This window comes from Chelonoidis abingdonii, chromosome 10 (genome assembly GCF_003597395.2).
Source record: "Chelonoidis abingdonii isolate Lonesome George chromosome 10, CheloAbing_2.0, whole genome shotgun sequence".
Lineage (NCBI taxonomy): Eukaryota > Metazoa > Chordata > Testudines > Testudinidae > Chelonoidis > Chelonoidis abingdonii.
The window spans coordinates 42,200,302-42,221,124 of NC_133778.1; the positions used below are offsets into that span (position 1 = coordinate 42,200,302).

The 20,823-nt window shown below is 40.4% G+C and overlaps 1 protein-coding gene across 1 annotated transcript in view; it reads left to right on the forward strand.

The window, feature by feature from the left end:
- The window catches only part of LRP2 (LDL receptor related protein 2), a 207,185-nt gene that overhangs the window by 99,295 nt on the left and 87,067 nt on the right, over window positions 1-20,823 (forward strand). The window contains exons 29-35 of the mRNA XM_075070134.1: window positions 1,006-1,234; window positions 2,850-3,027; window positions 5,051-5,179; window positions 9,314-9,480; window positions 15,568-15,711; window positions 16,698-16,807; window positions 19,556-19,733. Of these exons, the coding sequence (XP_074926235.1) occupies window positions 1,006-1,234; window positions 2,850-3,027; window positions 5,051-5,179; window positions 9,314-9,480; window positions 15,568-15,711; window positions 16,698-16,807; window positions 19,556-19,733 (1,135 nt within the window). The remainder of the gene's footprint in view (window positions 1-1,005; window positions 1,235-2,849; window positions 3,028-5,050; window positions 5,180-9,313; window positions 9,481-15,567; window positions 15,712-16,697; window positions 16,808-19,555; window positions 19,734-20,823) is intronic.

Consider the following 20,823-nt stretch of genomic DNA (forward strand, 5'->3'; position numbering starts at 1 on the left):
AATTACTTGTTAACTTGAAACAGATATTGTAACACTTACTTGTATTAAGTCCTGTTATAGCTGTGTTGGTCCCAGGGTATTGGAGAGACAAGATGGGTGAGATAATACCTCTTATTGGATCAACTTCTGTGGTCTCTCTCACCAACAGAAGTTGGTCCAATAAAAGATATTGCCTCATCCACCTTGTCTCTCCAATAACACTTATTTCTTAGATAAGAGCTTATGCTTTGTAATGTTAATATGTTGTGGTTATTTAGTGTTGCATCACATAGCTACATACAGTCTAATGTGTCATGTCTGTATAGCACAGAGCTGGTTCTGTTGCACACTGAAAACATTTACACTATGTTAAATTGAGAGAGCTGCCAGTAACTCATTAAGTGCTTTCCCATCTGAAGATGTGACAAAACAACTCAGTGCTGAATATTAATGGCAGATGAATCCCCCCTCACTATTTATGTACTGCTGCTGACTGTACTGAAGAGTGGAAGGTAAATCGATAAACCCCTGCATCAATATAGTGTTTTATTAGCAGAGAGTTGGCAGTGTACTGTGCTCTCTAACAGCTTGAGTCTGAACTATGCTGTCAGTCATGCTGAGCTGCTCAGTTACAATAATATGGTAGTTGTATAGGGGACACATCCTGAAAGACAAAATGTCTATTTTATTAAGTTGGCATTAAGCAGTTCAGGAGTTGGAATGTAAACCATTTTATCTAAGAGTTGAAAAATAATCACATGATTATAAAATAACTTTGTTAGAAGTACCAATTGTGTATCAAAGCTATAGCAGAAAACGTTTAAAAATGTTTTATTATAAAAAAGTGACGGTTATACTTATTTTGAAAAAGAATCCTAATCCACTAATCCTACATTGATTCCAATAGTGTTTATTACACAGTATATTTCATGTGTCATTTTATTTTTGTCTAACAAGACTTTCTCTGAGATTTCTCAATATGCAAATAATTTTTCTCGATCAGTAACCACACATTACTTTTTACAGTGCTCATGTGATGTTCTGGACAGACTGGGGCCAAAATCCTCGAATTGAAAAAGCTAGCATGGATGGCACAATGCGAACAGTTATTGTTAGTGATAAAATCTACTGGCCCAATGGACTTTCCATTGACTATCCAAATAAATTGCTGTACTTTGCTGATGCCTATCTTGATTATATTGATTTTTGTGATTACAATGGAAACCACAGGCGACAGGTGGTAGCAAGTGACTTGGTAAGACAATAGTAATGAAAATTTTTTTCCCATGGTTCTAAGGTTCTTTTATGGCCCCCATTACAGAGGGGACTAAGAGATTAAGTGAGTTGCCAAAGGTCATATAGCAGAGCAGGAAATTGAAATTGGGGTCCTGAGTCCAGGCTAGTGACCTAAACACTGAGCTATCCTTCCTCTCATCTGGCTGTTTAATAGCCCTGTCCTCCTTTGCTACTAAACCCAGCGCACTGGATGTAGCTGAATATGTTATGTAAAGGTTTGAACAACATAAGGGACATTCTGACTAACAATGAAACTGCCATAATATGCCTTGTGCTGCTGCTCTTTGTTGCTAGCACTCACTATTGAGAGGAGCAAATGAGGAAACCATTCCCCCATCTATCGTCATGGCGTGAGTTCCAGTGTGGTGGCAGCTATTATCTGCTAGTATACTTCAGGTCATCATTAGTACCTCTCATCTCCATCTCCTCATGGTACACATTGTTGCTTGCAGCACAGCTTTGCCCACGGTACTGCTTATCCACACGTTATACCCCCTATTTAGTCACAAGCAGGATTCAGTACTTTATATAGTGCTGAACAGGTTTGTCAGCTAATGCTATTAGAAACATAGAAATATGTGAGGATTAATGTATGGAATTCCACTTAATGCTAATAAGAATTACATTCACAAATCTTTCCATACTGAAACAGGAATCTATCCCTTTGTATGGAATAGAAAATATGAACTAAATCTTTCCTATATAATATGCATATGTAATACATAATATAAGATTTATTTGGAGTGGCCATAACTGAAGTTAACTGTTCGTTTTGTGTTGTTTAATTTATTAAGTGGATGAAAGGTATGTGTGTCAGAGTGAGTGTGTGTATGTAGGGGAACAAACTGGTCCGTGTTCTTTTTTTAATTACAGTCTTAGTAACGGTTGCCATAATTGTGGATTGCATAAACATGAGTTCTCTGAACTGCAATATGAAGGATGTGTTAAATCCTCAGCTACTATAAATAGGCATAACTCAATTTAAATCAATGAAGCTACTTAGATTTGCAACAATTGAGGCTCTAGCTCCACTTCTATGGCAGGACAAACCAGTTCTTGTTAAATTGGACCACTATAATCCTCAGCCCTCTTCTTTAACCCAAACCTAATTTTCCCCAGATTTGGATAAGCAACCCTCTACAACAGGCCAGTAAGCAACAGGGAATTTCAAAGGTACAGAGGGCAGCCAACTCCCATTGACTTTTCCACTCATGCCTTTGAAAATCTACACCCACCCCTTTATTTAATAGGCCCCTCTGTTCTTACAACAACCCTTACAACATCTGACAGTTCTATTAATCTTCCAGGCTAGGCATCTTATATTTGACAATGACAGACTAATGTTTATTTGCCAAGTGCTTTTTCATTTAAAAACTTCTTTTTTTCCAGAAAAGCAGTTAGCACCTATCCTCAGGTGACAGAGGAGAGGGTAAATCATTTGTATTTCTACTGAAGGATGTGTGTGGGGTGACAGCTGTTATGTTTTCCATTGTGCTTAGCTCTGCTGTTATTTCAGTGCAAGTGCTGGCTAATAATACCAATGGAACTAAATTGGTAAATATTCTTTCCTTTAGGTATTACGGCATCCACATGCTCTGACTCTCTTTGAAGATTATGTGTACTGGAGTGACCGATACACTAATCGAGTCATTCGGGCCAACAAGTGGCATGGAGGAAACCAAACAATTATGATTTATAACATTCACCAGCCTTTGGGGATTGTTGCAGTCCATCCTGTTAAACAACCTGGTGGTAAGTCAAACAAAGCAACTTTGACACTGCAAAAGCAAAATCTGCAATATGCACATACATAAACACTATTGGAATCATTCATGCCAACAAAAGGCATGGCTTAAAATAAGATTACATTGTTAATGGTATTCCCTGGCTGTTGGGGTTGATCCAGTCTATCCATCCTGATTGTAAATCAAACAAAAGTAATCTTGGCAATACAAACTCAAAACCGGCAAAATGTATAGTAAGGAACTGGTATCTGGAGTTTCTTTGTTATTTATTTTTATGTTATTTATTCAGTTAGTTAGTTACTTAGTTTAAGATAACTGACACCTTAGAATGTGTTTTACATTGTAAAACATCTCTGGCTGGAATAGATGGGTGAATTGCTTGCACACAGTTTTGTCACATTTTTAGATAAGATGTCTTGCTGGCTTGCTTCTTAAACATTTTTGCTTTGATTCATAGTGAAAAGGAAAGGGAAAAGGATGGTGCTATTCCATGGTGTGGCCACTCCTTTAATACTATGTGCAGTTCTGGTCATCCCATCTCAAAAAAAGATATATTAAAATTGGGAAAAGTGCAGAGAAGGGAAGCAGAAACTATTGGAGGTATGGAACAGTCTCCATACAAGGAGAGAGTAAAAAGACAGACTGTTCATCTTAGAAAAGAGATGACTAAGGGACGATATGGTAGATGTCAATAAAATCAAGACTGGTACAGAGAAAGTGAATAGGGAAGTGTTATTTATCCCTTCATGTAACACAAGAAGCAGGGGTCACCAAATGAACTGAATAAGCAGCAGGTTTAGAACAAACATAAGGAAGTACTTCTTCACACAATGCACAGTCAACCTGTGGAACTCATTGCTGGAGGGATGTTATGAAGGCCCAAAGTATAACTGTGTTCAAAAAATAATTAAGTAAGTTTGTGGAGATTATGTCCTTCAATGGCAATGTGCCAAGATGGTCAGGGATGCAATCCCATGCTCTGGGTGTCTTTAAGTCTCTGACTGCCAGAAGCTGGGACTGGGTGATAGAGTATGGACCACTTGATAATTGCCCTATTTTGTTCATTCCCCTGAAGCATCTGGCACTGGCCACTGTTGGAAGACAGGATACTGAGCTAGATAGACCATTGGTCTGACCCAGTATGATTATTCTTATGTTCTTATATTAATCTACTGTATTATTCTTGAGTTCTGGTTTTATGCTGCTGCCTTACTACTGTTTTGTTAATCTCTTTTTAATTTTTGGTAGGTTTTAAATTAGAAATGATGACATTTTATCCTTGAGTTTGTAGGCCTCTCAGATTAGCTAGATTAGCCTGCTGCTAATTGTTAGGGGTAGCCTCAAAACATGATTTCACTACGTGAAGATCACTCTTCATGAGAACTCTTTAGTGGCAAGCTTGTGGGATTAAATGAAGCGATCTAACTTGGAAATGCAATAAGTAGATCAGTGGTGATCAGAGAGACCATGTTCCCTCTGTAATTTTCATTTTACAAGTTTAGTCTGGGATTTTCAGAGAGATCCATGGAGTTAGGCAATCAACTACCACTAAAATTGAATGGGATTTGAGCACTTAACTAGTTCTCTTGTTCTGCTTTGAAAACCCCAGCCTTGAGAATTAATTTAAATCCTCTAAATTTGCCATTATGGATAAGGTTAATATGATCATGGACTGGGAATCCAGCACCCCTCGCCATGCAGTGGCATCAGGCTTCGCATCTGGATTCTGATGTTCTGCATTATACAAATGAAATGAAATGGCTGGTATGTCAACAGCACTGTTGTTTTAACAAACAACATGGGAAGGTTATTCAGTGTTAGTGTCTTAGTGCGTTCCTGCTTCTAGAAAACGTTGTTCCTGCATTTAAAGAAATACAAATAAAGTACTGTAGTGGACTCAGTTCAACAGTTTTAAGTTTTATAGGATTAGGATCTAAATAGTCATTGACTCGGAGTGTATGCATACAGAACTTCACGACCGATTGTACTGTTACTTCTTAGATTTACCAGTGCTTTCTTTTTAATCTCAGGTATCAATTCTTGTGCGTCATCTTCCTGTAGCCACCTGTGCTTGCTTTCTTCATCAGGGCCTCGGTTTTATTCCTGTGCCTGCCCTTCAGGATGGACACTTTCTCCTGATAATGTGAACTGCATGAGAGGTAAGACCATAATAGAGATGCAAAAAAATAAAACTAGCAAAGAAAAAAACCCCGTTGGATCATTGTCCATTCCTCTGCTAGGGCAGGATGTACCATACAGAATGGTGGACTGCTATTTATGGAAAATATATCCTACATCGTTTTAGGCAGTTTGCATGGAATGTACTTTTTCTTGAAGATGTGGGGGCAAATTTTCGCAGGAGCTCTCGGCCAGATTTTCAAATGCTCAGCACTCGCAGTCTCTGGGGGCAGATTTTTGAAAGAACTCAGCTCCCATTTAGGCAACTATAAAGGAGCTAGATTTTTTAAAAGCATTCAGCACATTGGGTGTTTCTGACAGAAATACTAGTGAAAAGAGTTAATTTTTAGTAAATATTAGAGAATATTAGCAGAACGTTGAACTTTTTTTTAACTATTCAGACTAGACACCTTATTCTAAGACTTGTAGTAATCCAATCAGAGAACCAAAGGAGCATCATGTTGCAGTGTATGTAACTAATAATGCCTAATTGCCAAGGCTGGCAAAGAGATGAATTATGGAGAACAACAGGAACTGTTGCAACATGCACTCTACTGTTCCTTGGGTAAAAATTCTGAGTACAAAGTTCAGGACCTCTAGAGGCACAAACTAGTATCACAAATACATGTGACTTGGGACTAATCAAAACTAACCTATCCAACTCGAATTTCAAATATCAGATAATTACATTGATTTGCCCTTGACCAATCTGCAGACCAAGGGTTGTTTGCAGAAGTCATTCAGCAAATTAATTTTCTAAAAATTCAAGAAAATCATAAATTGTTTGGAAGGAGTTCGTGACCAAAAAAAGAGACTAAATTAGTCAAAGAAAGCATTTGCTGTGAATTGTTCACTTAGCTATGGTGATGTCAGGCCTGGCTCCAGGGGTCTTGCTGCCCGAAGCAGCGCGCACGCAAAAAAAAGAAAAAAGCCGCAATCGCGATCTGCGGCAATTCAGCGGGAAGTCCTTCGCTCCGACCAGGAGTGACGGACCCTCCGCCGAATTGCCACCGAATACCTGGACCTGCCACCCCTCTCCCGAGTGGCCGCCCCAAGCACCTACGTGATAAGCTGGTGCCTGGAGCTGGCCCTTGGTGATGTGCAAGGTGACTAATTCAGCGGACATCTTCTAACTGTCTGAGTTTTCAAGGAAAAATCAGTGGTGGGTTTTTTTTTTGCTGAATAAATTCTTAAGCACTGTATTCTTCAAAGAGCCATATCGATTTCCCCTATAAGAACGACAAACTAAATAAAGTGTTTTAAGTGTATATGCACCACACATTTGTTTTTCAATCTGGAGAGAAGGGGGTTCCTCATGGAAGTATTCACTATACTCTAGAATAAGAGGGAGTAGGGCTGGGCTTAGAGAGAGTACCATGAAAGAAATAGATTACACCTGTGATGAAGTGAACACGCACATGAGAAATGTTATGCATGTTTGCAAGAGTTTGCAGGATCTTTTATGCCACTAGCCAATGGGTCAGAATTGTTGGAAAGTCTTGTCCTTTCTTCCTAGACCATAAACCAGGGGCATACTGTGAAACTTCCTAAATCCATTTATGTACCATTGTGACCTTTTTCTAAATTCCATAGCTGTGCAATACATAGAATTGTGCAAGAAAAAGGGATCTGTAGAAATTTCTGTTTGAGTGAAGAAACTGAATATAACTTCAGGTGATTTTAATCTGTGTAGGCTTCTTTATCCTGTTTAGTTAAAACTTCTACTATACATTGAAAAAACAGCATATAGAAAACAGCAGTTTTTATGTATGCATTAGATTTACTACAGGTCAGATCTTATCAGCAAAGGGTATTATACAACACTGCTAATTCTTTTCATGGTGAAAGATTTTAATTATCGTTAATGATTACAAAAGAATAGGCATTTGCCATTCTTCTTCAGAGATTTATTATGATCGTAATCCTTGCTGACATTGTTTAGTTTAGCTTGCCAGCACAAACTTTCAGCAGAAAGATGAAACTGACTTAACGCACATTTTGGCTGTATAGTGGTCTTTTCAGCAGAGTAATATTGGGGAACTCTGCATAGGTAATTGGCATATCTAACCTTATGTTGGTGGAAAAGTGTTAATTCCCAGATTGCACATTTTCTTGCTTTACAAAATGGCTTTGGTAATTTTGATTTCAAGGTTAGGTTTTGTAGTAATTCTATTTTTAAAACTTTTTGTGACACGAATGTTAGAGATGTTACCATTTTGCTTGGTGAGGCTAAAAAAAAATGTAGATGTAACACTGAAATGTAAAATCTTATGCTAACAAAGTAAATTTAGTATCTCAAACATTTAATTGAAATGGAATCAGACATTTAATTTTATATAAAATAAATCTTAATAATGTAAATGTATATGAAGGATATATTTTATGGACCTGATTCAGCTTCACTGATTTTACACTCATGTAACTCCATGAGCTTCAGTGAAGTTACTTCAGAGCACAGAATCAGGCTCTACATATTCATAGTTGAGAAATAAAAAAAACCAATCCAACCAAATTCCTTGTTTTTAATATTCCATGGGTATGTAATGAACTTATAACTAGGTTATTAGGTATAATATTAACATGCATCTCAGGCACTTCCCACATGACCTCCTTTTAGGCTAAGTCGACACTTAACATCTGTGTAAGGGGCAGCATGTAGCTGTGCTTAATGAGGAGTCTCCGTGGCAGGGAATTGTGACTCTGAGGCCTTGTCTGCCCTGTGGTATTTTTGTACGAGTATAGCCACACTAATACAAAGCGCTGATGTAAATGCACAGCACCTCTAAACCAATGCAACCCCCATTCCCCAGGATAAACAACCTCTTAGATCAGGGGTTCTCAAACTTCATTGCACTGCAACCTCCTTCTGACAACAAACACTACCACACGACCTGAGGAGGGGGTACGGAAGCCTGAGCCTGCCCAAGCCCGAGCCTGCCCAAGCCCTGCCACCCCGAGGGAAACCTGAAGTCCAAGGGCTTCAGCCCCAAGCAGGGGGCCTGTAACCTGAGCCCCGCCGCCCAGGGCTGAAGCCCTCAGACTTTGGTCCTGGCCCCAGGCAGCGGGACTCGGGCTTCAGGCCTGGGCCCCAGCAAGACTAAGCCAGCTCCGGCAACTCCATTAAAATGGGGACGCGATCCACCTGGGGGTCCAGACCCACAGTTTGAGAACCGCTGCCTTAGAGTGTCACAATTCTTCCCTGATTCCAATGTGCTCTCGGAGGTGATGTAAGTTACTGCTGCCCTTTACATGGTGCAGTTTACTGTTCCACTACTACTGGCTCAGCTGTTTGAGCTGATACATTGCTCTTACTCCTCACCACTCTCTACTCATTCCCTGCTCATTTGTTCATGGTGATGGGCGAGGGCCTCGAGCTGCAGTCTGCTGAACCTGCTCTCTCCCATGTTCCCAAAGGCTGATCCTGGCAGAGATTAGGTGTTGGCTCATGCCCTTTAACTCCTCTCTGCACCTGCATTAGGGCAAGTGACAATCTTACCCTTTATTATTAGTCCAGTTAATAGAACTGAATGATTAATGACTAAAACTGGCTTTGTTTATTAGAGCAATATTTTTTCAAGTGTTCTTTGTTATGGTCTTATATTAATTCAGCAAAGCACTTTAAACTTATCTTTCAACTACTGATCTAATTACTTCAGTGGAACTTAAGCACATGCTTAAAATCAAGCATATGCTTAAGGGTCTTTCAGTAGTGCCTAGATGATTTAGGAGCACATGTTTTATTGAATTGCAGTGGGGCATGTGCTCCTAAATCATTTTGGCAGATTGAAAATCCCATATAAGTATTTTGCTGAATTTGGGCCTATATTATAATATCCTCCAAACACTTACACTTGAGTAACGTTACTCATATGACTAGTTTCACTGACTTCAGTGGTAGCTGCTAAGTTTCTCAGCCCTTCTGAAAACCAGGTCACTGATTTCAGGGCTTAAATGTCATTTGAAGGTTATAACTAATACTCATTTTTGAAAAGTTTACTCTGTGTGCTCACAAATTCTGGCACAGTTAGCAAGCACCATCCCATAGCATCCCATTTCCTTGACTGACTGAAATATATAGGAATATAATTCTGATTTCTATTATGTTTTTTTCGCAGTTGAACATCCCTTCCTTATTGCTGTAAGAGATAATATCATTTATGGGATTTCTCTTAACCCTGCGGAGAAGAGCAATGATGCCATGGTTCCAATAGCAGGAGTCCAGAATGGTGTTGATGTTGACTTTGATGACTCGGAACAGATGATCTATTGGGTTGAAAATCCAGTAAGTTAATACTTGTGTTTGAAATGTGCACTAAAGGGACAACACACACTTAAAAATGATACTTTTGTCTAATTTTTAACATACTAATATTATAGATAATACTTACGTTACAATAACTCAAAGGAATGAAAGAAAATATTTCTTTATAGTTTTTCGATTTTGTTTATTAGTCACTTTCATGGTTTCTTCTGTGTATTAAGTTAGGGCTCAATCCTGCAAACGCAGGAGTAACTTTATCGATTAGACTACTCATTAGAGTAAAGTTATTCATGTGTGTGAATGTTTTAAGGATTGGGCCCATAGCTTGTCAGTCCAGAAAAATATATTTCAAAAAAAAAAGTGTGTAAATGTGTGTGTGTATGTGTAAATGTGATTTTAAAAAACACAACAATTTCCAGGGGGCTCTGCGGAGCTATAATGCTCTGAAACTAGTTTTACTTCATTTTAAAAAACTGGCTACATTTGAATTTGATGGTGCCCCTTTAATGACTGCTCCTGCTGAGCTAATAAAAGGACTTGTTCTCTAAGGTCAACACAAAATATTTCCGAGCTTTTGCAGTGTGGAAGCTTATTTAAAAGTCTGTGGAAGCCACTGAAATGGACTTGCTGATTCAGCAACAAGCAAGTTAGGCCATGGAAACTCCCTTTTTAATTTTTTGCTGTGCTAAGTCCAGGAGAAGTGTGATGTCAATCAAGGCTTTCTCATGGGCTGTGCTGTACAGCAAGTTATTCATGTTAGCTTCTTACCTTCCATCCATGTAGGGATTTGCTTAGACTTCCCCCGCAAGTGAAAGTGGTGAAAATTTTTTGCCTTGTGTTTTTTTGCAGGTTTCCTCAAAAATAAAAAAAGATGTTTTGGAGGAAAAACTAAAAATAGGGCTAGTAATGCAAGTTTTCCCTATAAATAAGTATTTAATTTTGTAATTAATTTTATTCAGCTATATTTATGACCCCATTTCTTTTTTAATGAACTTTCAAACAATCAAGTTTTACTGGAAAAAATAGTAGCAAAGGATGATTTTCAAAGTTTCATGAGCAAGTATTCATGGAAACCAAAGCCCTGATTCTGCAAAGTTTATTTTGCTTGTTTAAACACATACGTCAATGTTTGCAGGACCAGAAACTCATTTTAAATTCACATGCTCATGTTTTTGTGGCAGGAGTGCTTATACTCTAATTCGGTCAGCAAACAGAAAAAACACCACGTGATTTATCTGCCCAATCACATGTAAGCAACACTGCTGGAATTTCTAGTGTTCACGATGAAGGCATTAAATAAAATAAAAATCAAATAGATTTTAATCAAATAAATTCCAGTAGTACTTGATCCTGCAAGGTGCTGCATACCCTGGTTCCAATTCAGCAAAGCCCTTAAGCATGTACTTAACTTTAAGCATCTGAGTAGTCTCTTTGACATTAATGGAACTAGTCAGGTGCTTACATTTATGCATATGCAGAATCCTTTGGCACCTTGCAGAATCAAGCCCATAATAAATGTGAGAAGGTAGTTATTGCCTCACAGATATTCTGGGAGGAAAAAAGTGGCTACCTTAGTTAAATAAATAATTCATTTTGAATAATTTATTCAGCGCTAAAAAAATAGCAGCTATTTCATAAATCCATAGATTGCCAAGTCCAGAAGGGACCATTGTGATCATCTAGTCTCAGCTCCTGTGTAACATGGGCCATAGAACTTCCCTTAAATAATTCCTAGAGCAGATCTTTTAGAAAAACACCTAGTTTTGATTTAAAAATTGTCCATGATGGAGAATCACCATGACCCTTGGTAAATTGTTTCCATATTTAATCACCATTATGAATTTGCACCTTATTTCTACTCTGAATCTGTCTATGGGCTTGTGTTATATTTTTCTCTGCTAGATTGAAGAGCCTATTATTAGATGTTTGTTCTCCATTTAGAGACTGTAATAAGTTACCTCTTAACCTTCTCTTTGTTAAGCTAAATAGACTGAAAGAACTCAATCACTACAAAGCCAGTTTTCTAATACTTTCATTCTTTATGGTAAAAAAAATTGTTTTGCTGATGAATTGACAAAATATTGTTTAGTACACGTTCAGTAGACGCTGTTTGTTGCCCCTCCTTTTACAAAAGTTCATTATGCATCAAAGTTTCAAATTCTCTATTGTTCACAAAGATCTCCGGTTTCAAACATAATGTTGGTAGTTTCACAGAGCTGTATGACCAGAACCTCTGAGAATTTTTCAAGCTAGGGAGTTGCCTGGGATCATGGGGACCTAAGGGCCGCATTCTGCAATGACTTACACATGTGATTAACTTTACACGCTATGAACCAGATCCACAACCTGTATAGATTGTCGTAGCTGAAATGAAGTAAATGACACTATCAGAGCTGGGCGCAGTGAAGGATCTGGCTCACACTGTGTATAGTTAAACATGTATATAAATTCTTGCTGGATTTGGGCTCAAGTTTGGCAGCTTGGGTCAAAAGGAGAAATATATATTTGATCACACGCAGCAATGAATGGCAAGGTGTGTGGGTGTGGGTGTTATCCTGGGTGCCTGTATGGGTTAGATACCTCTTAATGCTTGTGCATCCACAACTATTTGAGAAATGGGTGTATCCAGCACTGCACTTCTGGAAGTGTATTATTGCTTCTATAAAAACATTGTGTTTCATCTTCAAATGTCAGAAAACTTTAAAATTAGTTATCCATTTTTAAGTAAAAAAAGACAAACTAATTCCTTTTGAAACATTCTCAGAGTCATTGAACAATCAATTTGTGTTTGCCATCGTCATAGTTCCTAATTGCCAGGAATTGTTAAATAAATGTATTTATTTAGACTATTTTTTCAGTAGAGAAACAGTACTGAGTTCAGGAGTCTAATCTGACCCTAGCTGCTGTTTGAAAAAGATCATTGCCAGCTCTCAGCTGGCAGGTACAGCTGAAATTTATCAAAAGTCTAACAATTCACCTGAAGGCTGCAGACTGATGTATCAGTTCACACAAGTGGCAGCTGAAATTCCAGGTGCAGCTGCAGGCTAAGTTCTGCAAATATTCTATTTTATTTGGAGTCTGCAGCTCCAGCTGGGCAAAGAGACTCAGGGTGATTATGCGACTATGCCCCCAATCCAGATCCCTGACCTCCGGGGGCCTCCTGGGCAGTCCCCATTGCCATTGGGTTGTTGCCATTGTCCATCCTGACAGGACTGAGGCACCCAGGGTGCACATACAGAGTCTTTTCATCATGGACTCTCCTCTACATTATGCATTTCTCTCAGATCTGTGTGTGTCAGCAAATTGCCTACACTTCCCTTACGTTCTTGCTTACACCACCACTCTTTCTTATCACCCCATTTTGGTTCTGTCCCTTGGGCTTTGCCTACCTTAGCATACTTTGTAGCTATAATTCTCCCTGCATGGTGGCAACAGTTGAGTCTGTAGTATAGACAGAGCTTAGGTAATTCCCACTTTATTGTCCAACTCTGCTTTGTAGAAAGGTTAGATGACATTGTGGAAAAATACCTGAGCCTTGTCTTCACTACAGTCTTTGCTGATGGACCTACATGGATGGAGAACTACCTGGGTCCTAATTTACTCAGGATTGGAAGACATAATGGTGAAAATGCTTGAGCCTCATCTACACTAGTACTTAAAATGCTGGTAGCAATAATGCAAAAATACACATGCTAATTTTCCTAGTGAAGGCAAAGCTTGAATTCTGCCATTTTCTTACTGACCCTTCCTGTTCTCATTTTGTACCCCAGCTTCTGCTTGTTCATCTACACACAGCCCATCCCCACTAATTACAACTTTTGAATAAAATAAAAGTAACAAAACAAACAAAGAAACCCTCTCCCCTCCACACCCACTCAACACACCACCAAGATAGGTGCAGCACTATCACAGCATTCTCAGTATCCTCTGCTTATAACCCTTGACTCCCATTCATACTACTTATTCCCTATGTGTTTGCCTTCTGTTCCTTAGACTGCAAATACTTCATACCAGGTACCTGTCTTATTATATGTCTGTGAAGTGCCTAGGTAACTTTAGGTGGATCAGTGAATAAATATATAAGAAGCATCTACCAGGCTCTTGAAGACTAGTGTTTTGTTTTTTAAACTTTTTATTAAGGTGAAGTTACAATAAAATGTTAACATAAGACATTGTATGTTACTTTTTACTTACTCAGCATCAGGTTAATATTCAAAGAACTTGGCTAAAGATCATGGCTTCCTGACTTGTGAGCCTTCCTTCTCTGAGTGTGCTAAAAAGCATGATAGAATTTCTAAATATCTGTTCTCTTTTTGGCTCTCCTCTTGTGTACATACTTGGTGTGAAAGCTTCTCCACTGAAGGACAGTCCATATTTCACTATATCCCAATTCCACACAAGAAGACTCCTTTTTCCCAAGAATGTGCAATACAAAGTCTTGCTGCAAACAATAAAAAATAAATTAATGTATTGTTCTGTTTAAAATGTAGACCCTTTACTGGAGCGTTAAGTAAGTAGATGAGGAAATCTATAGGAAGCCAGCATTTTGTCATAGAAGACTAGTGTTTTTACTGTGAAAAATATGTTAAAGTAGGAAAAATGAGACTAGAAAACAGTATGAAAAATAATATTCTTTCTTGTTTTTCTCTTTGCCATAGACAGAGTGACTTGAGGGAGGATTAATTGTCTGGCAGTACTGTGGAGATATGCCACTTGGCTTAAGCAGGTACCGCTCTGTTGAAGGCAGAGAAATTATGCCTGCTTATGACAACAGTAAATTTGACCCAGTAGCCACACAGCTGTAGCCTTTGCATCTGATAAGATATTTGCTTTCAGAATGCCTGCATTAATGATGAGATACATTCTGCCATCAAATACCTCTGAACAAGTTCTGTAAAGTTGAAGTAAACTCAGAAAATCAACCAAAGAGCAGCTATAGTAGTCAGCTCTGTAGATCCCTGTCTGGTCAGTATACTTTCGGATGTGTCTCTGAAGACACGCCTAAGTGCCGGTTTACCTTACCACTTAAGTAACTTATGTTGCTCAGAAGTGTGAAAAAGCACCCACCCCCCAAGTGGTGTAAGTTACATTGACTTGAGTGCTGTTCACAGTGGCGCTGTAACGGCAGGAGATGGTCTCCCGTCAACATAGCTTCCGCCTCTCACGGACATGGAGTAATTATGCTGATGGGAGAGCGCTTCCCATTGGCAAAGAGCTCCTTCAGCAAACGTGCTACAGTGGCACAGCTGCATCAGTGCACCTGCACCAGTGTAGCGCTGTAGTATAGACTTGCGCTGAGTGTCATCCATAGAAAGATAGCAACTGGTGTTGGAGATTCCGTAGAGTTTCCGCTCCTGGAGCAAGAGTGGGTAGGATCACTGGGATAAACTTAGTCAAGTTTCCTGACATTCTAACTGTTTTCAAAGTACAAATCTTAAAAAGTTATACTGGGGAAAAGGCCACATAATTTTCTTTTATTGTGTTTAAACTGTATCAAAGATGTTTATCACAGACCTTCCTTGAGTTTTTACTAATAAAGTGTTCATACCATAGTATGATTATATATAACTGTGAAAGATATAGACTCCAACTTCCTATTCTAAGCATAACAATTTTATATCCTCCAGTCAGGATAGAGAGTAGTAATGTTTCTTTATATAATGTAGCTTTTATGATTTAAAATAGTATTTTTGCAGCTATTTTGTACTGTGCGTATACACATAAATTCTGTAAAAGCAGCAGAGAATCCTGTGGCACCTTATAGACTAACAGACATTTTGGAGCATAAGCTTTCGTGGGTGAATACGTACTTCGTCAGACGCATGTAGTGGAAATTTCCAGGGGCAGGTATATATATGCTAGCAAGCAAGCTAGAGATAACAAGGTTAGTTCAATCAGAGAGGATGAGGCCCTGTTCTAGCAGTTGAGGTGTGAAAACCAAGGGAAGAGAAACTGGTTCTGTAATTCTGCTAGCTCTGTTGAATTTGCTTTTTCCTAAGCAAACTAGTACCATGTAATGGAAGTGCTTGTGAAGAGGAAGAAATATGATATTTTCTTTGTGACATTGCTGTCAACATGTTCTCACTTTTCTTATCTTTTTTCCCCAAGGGTGAAATTCACAGGGTGAAGTCAGATGGAACTAACAGGACAGTATTTGCTCCAGCAGCTGTTATTGGTGCTCCTATTGGCCTGGCTTTAGACTGGATATCTGCAAACCTGTATTATAGTAACCCTGGCACACAGTCAGTTGAGGTACTTATTTGATAAACACAATTTAAAGGTGAAAGCCTGAATTTTTCTTTCAGAGACCATACATACAGTTTCAAAGCAGCAAGGCATTCTGGGGAAATATAGCTGAAAGCAGCTTTATTTTAAAACTGAGTATTAAGGACAAAAAACAGAAAAAAATACAAAATTTAGTTGCCTAAAGAGTCAAACTAAACAAATCAAACTCGAATCTGGACATATGTACATAGCCAATGTGATTTTAAAAGCAATACTTCATGGGAGCATCCATTAACCTGTGCACAGATCTACTTTTTATTCACATCAGTAAGCTCTCCGATGTTGTTTGATGCTGATAAATCCTCAGTTGCAGTTCTGCATTAAAGTCTAAGCTCCAAATCCTATGCCTACTGAAATTAGTAGGAGTTTTGCCATTGGCTGCAATGAAAGAAAGTTCAGGCCCCAAATGCTGTGGTGTGGTTTGGTGTGTTGTTGTTCACGAGAGACTAGCTGCTTGAAAGTGGCTAAAGGATTATTTAGAGTGGAAGGGAGAGGAGTAATAGGAATATAATGTAATGGATGATCAGGGATATCTCTGTGCAGAATAATAAAAGGGGGGCATGTGATTAAATTAAAAGGAAGCTAATTTTAAACAGGTTAAAAAGAAATATTTTGTAAAGCAGCATAAAATCAACCTGAACTCCACTTAACACCTCTAGTGTTGTACTGAAGTATGGAAACAGTTTAGTAAGGATTTTAGTGATTTTTATGAACAGGGATCATTTGCAGTTATACTAGCTAAATTAAGTACCGCAGGAAGTTTGTTTGAGGAGAACTTGTCAGAGGAGAGAACACATTGGAGAAATACAGAACTCAGTGCTTTTTCTTCATAGTGCTTGTGTTAACTTTTTCTTCAGCTTGAACCTGTGTGGTTCAGGCTGTCCAGGTTTTAGTCTGAAATTATACTGTCAATTCCACATTGCAGACCCTAATTTTGCTAAACATTTATGTAGGTACTGAAGCTGCTTGGTGAAGTAAAGTACAGAAAAACTCTGATTACCAATGATGGTACCCCTACTGGAGCTGGAGTGCCAATTGGTTTGGCTGTTGATCCAGCACGAGGGTGAGTGTTTCCAGATAGCGTTTTTCTTTACTTATGCTTTATTTTCTAAGTTCTATCAGCTTTGTATAGTAAATACTTTCTCAATTATTTTATTCCTCTTGCAACCGGTTGTGCTGGGGCTCGTCCCCCTCAGGTGCGGCGGGGAGCCGGGACGCCTCCTTACACACAGCAGTCTGCGACGTTGGGCCGCCTCGGCAGAGTATAGGGACGGAAGAGACTGGTAATAGAGGCGAGCCCGAGCACAGCGTCGAAGCCCGGCCCTTGGGCAGGGCGGGCAGCAAATGGTTCAGGCTCAGCTCCTGCACTCAGGGGCTGAGCAAACACAGTCTATAAGCCCAAGCCCTTGGTCAGGGCGGGGCAGCAAATAGTTCAGGCTCAGCTCCTGCACTCAGGGGCTGAGCAAACACAGTCTATAAGCCCAAGCCCTCGGTTAGGGCGGGGCAGCAAATAGTTCAGGCTCAGCTCTGGCACTCAGGGGCTGAGCAAACACAGTCTATAAGCCCAAGCCCTCGGTTAGGGTGGGGCAGCAAAGAGTTCAGGCTCAGCTCTTGCACTCGGGCTGAGCAAACACAGTCTATAAGGCCAAGCCCTCAGTTAGGGTGGGGCAGCAAATAGTTCAGGCTCAGCTCCTGCACTCAGGGGCTGAGCAAACACAGTCTATAAGCCCAGGCCCTCGGTTAGGGCGGGGCAGCAAATAGTTCGGCTCAGCTCTGGCACTCAGGGGCTGAGCAAACACGGTCTATAAGCCCAAGCCCTCGGTTAGGGCGGGACAGCAAATAGTTCAGGCTCAGCTCTTGCACTCAGGGGCTGAGCAAACACAGTCTATAGTGAGTCTATACAGAAGGCCTCCTCAGGCCCGGGAGAGGGGGAATCTGCCACCTTTGGATGCGTGGCAGGGGGGATGCAGGCCCTCCCACTCCACTGCGACCCAGCCTGGGGCCCTAGCGGCGACAAGGGTTCGCTGCAGTCAGTGGGGAATCCAGGCCGCAACACACTGACATGGGTTCACAGTCCCCAGGGGCCAGACTGGGGTCGGCTACCCCCAGGCTACTTCCAGTTCCCCCCTCTCCCTGTACCTGGCCTCCACTGGCGTAGTTCGGGGGGTCCCAGACCATGGGTTCCTCTGGATACTGGGAGGCAGGACACTCCGACGGCTCCTCCGGATAGCGAGTGCCGGGCAGGTCAGGTTGGGGGTCCTCCGGATACCAGGCGCGAGGCAGGTCCGCCCAGCGCTCCTCCGGATAGCAGGCACGGGGCAGGTTGGGCCCAGCGGGAGCTTGGGCCTCAGCCTCTGTCCTCTTCGGCAGCCGGCCCGCAACTGAGCGCTGGGGCCGGGCTTTTATATCCTGTCCCGCCCCTTGACTTCCGGGGGGTGGGGATAGGTGGCGTTGGCTCCGCCCACGGAGGTGCCTGCTCTGGCTTGTCCCCCTCAGGTGCGGCGGGGAGCCAGGGCGCCTCCTTACACCTCTCCTAATTTTTAGGGTTTACATGATGGGTGGTGGTGAAAATTTGTTGCAGGCATAAAATTGGCGTACATAGAGTTTGTTTTATTTAAATTATATTTGGGTTGAATCAGTTAATCTTTTAAAACTATAGTTAGAGCTTAATATTTAATACAATCAATTACACGAATGCATAAATTGCTGCATAGTTGCAGATTATTTTTTAATTGTCACATAACTTGAATTCTGAAGCACAGCTTTCATTTAAAGAAATTTCATCTTAAGCCATTTTGACTGAAAAGAAAATCTTCAAAATATCAACCCAGTGTAAAGTGATACAAGGATGACTGTCTGGGGCATTGTCTATAATGGGAAAAGGCACCATGTCAGAAAACATGTGAACTCACACATTTTAACTACCCTGATTTTAACATGATTTTACCTCCCCGTTCCAAAATGGCATCTCTTCATATTAGTCCATGTTATAGATATTAAGAGAATGTCTTTAGGTAAAAGTTTATTCATTTTTTTTAAACTGATCAAGCCTAGCAACATACAAAAAAACCCCCTCATAAACATTGAAAGTAAATTAGATTCCGGAGCTGGTTGGAAAATTTTTGCAAATTTATGACTGGGTGGAGAATGGTAATTCCATGTTATGAAGAACTGAGGGTAGATCTACACTACACAGCTTTTAGTGACATGGCTATGTTGCTACAGCCGTGTCGTTAAAAGTCAAGCAGTGTAGTCACTGTTTGTCATCTCTCCTGCCGACAAAAAACTTCTACCCCCAACGAGTGGCGTTTGCGTCGTCAGCAGGAGAGCACTCCTGTCGACAATGTGATGTTCACACTAGCACTTTGTCTTTCGAGGTGGGGGACAGTGTTTAATACCTCTGAAAGACAAAAGTTTTGTCATTCAATTGCCAGTGTAGACATAGCCTTAGACATTTTTGGTTTTCATTCCAAATCGGAACTAAACACAATTTTGAAATCTCAGAATCCTCTGCAAAATGGAAATTAGCTCTGTTAGATTCTTATAATTCGCTGAGTTTTAGTAACTTAAGATGTTGTGAGTGGTTCAGGGAAAGGAAATATTTTTTCTTAAACTGTCTTTAACATGACAATGTTCCGATAAAATGAAACATGTTGTTGGACCCGATTCAGCAGTCCATCCCTACTCAGAACTTATTGAAGTATGTTGCTGAGTAGCACAGTAGAGTTAACCATATTCTTAAATGCTTTGGTGAATTAGGGTCTTAGATTCTTACCTGCTTCTGTAATTGGTGCGATAACATATGTTTCAGGAAACTGTACTGGACAGACCAAGGAACTGACAGCGGGGTCCCAGCAAAGATTGCCAGTGCAAACATGGATGGCTCAGATATAAAAACCCTCTTCACTGGTAACCTTGACCATGTGGAGTTTATTACCATTGACATTAAAGAACAGAAGTTGTACTGGGCTGTCACAAGCACGGGAGTGGTATGATTTTTTTTATATTGTTGCTGTAGTATCTATGTGCCCATTTCTGAAACCCTAACTTGCATGAGTAGTTCACTTATTTAACTGAGAATAATCATATGACTAAAAGTTGCAGGCCATATATGACTGATTCATACAGTATATAATAGCTGCTGGACTGGAATGAATCTTGCTTTTTTGAATTTCAGTGAGAGTTGAATGCCTAACTGCCTTTTGTGCCTCTCCCTCCATGGGTACTGAAACAGCACTTGAGTATGGGGAAGATACCGTAGTCTTGTTTACCAAAAAAAGTATTTATCCAGTGTCCCTATGGAAGAGTGTGCACTCACATGTTCCATAACATTAAAAAAGCCATTGTGTTTCCTCCAGTGATTTTTAACTAGTGGACAATTGAACCCTCTAGGGCTTCTGTATCCTGCTCATATATGCTGCTGTGGGTCAGGCAGAGTCCAGAGAAATCTCTCAGTAGGAGTAGGAACATATCTTTCTGATTCATAACTATCAGGAGTGTACCCGGGAGGTCCATGGTGGCATTAGTTAGAACAGGCTTTCAATGAATGACATCAAAGTTTGTGAGAGAAAAGGTATGAACTATTCACTCCGTTCTGGCAGTTTTATTGAACAGAGTGTATCCTTCTAGCACAGGCCTGCTCAAACTGGGGGTTGGGACCCTTCTGGATCACCAAATTATTACATGGGGGATCGCGAGCTCTCAGCCTCCACCCCAAACCCCGCTTTGCCTCCAGCATTTATACTGGTGTTAAATATGTAAAAAAGGGTTCTTAATTTCATAGAGGGGGTCGCACACACAGGCTTGCTATGTGAAAGGGGTCACCTCTACAAAAGTTTGAGAACCCCTGGGGCAGTGGTGCCCACTTAAAAAAAAAAAGAATAAAGTAGATGAAAATACTTGTGTGGTAATAGCCTCCTGTCCCAAACCTGGACTTTAGCGTCCAAAATCTGGGGGCTTACCTGAAACTCCCCCGAGCTCACTACCAGCTTGGATATTCTCGCTGCCACCAGATCAGGAATTGATGGGGCCTGATCCCCCCTTTCCTCTCTCTGGTTTCCCCAACCCTCCCTTGGTGGG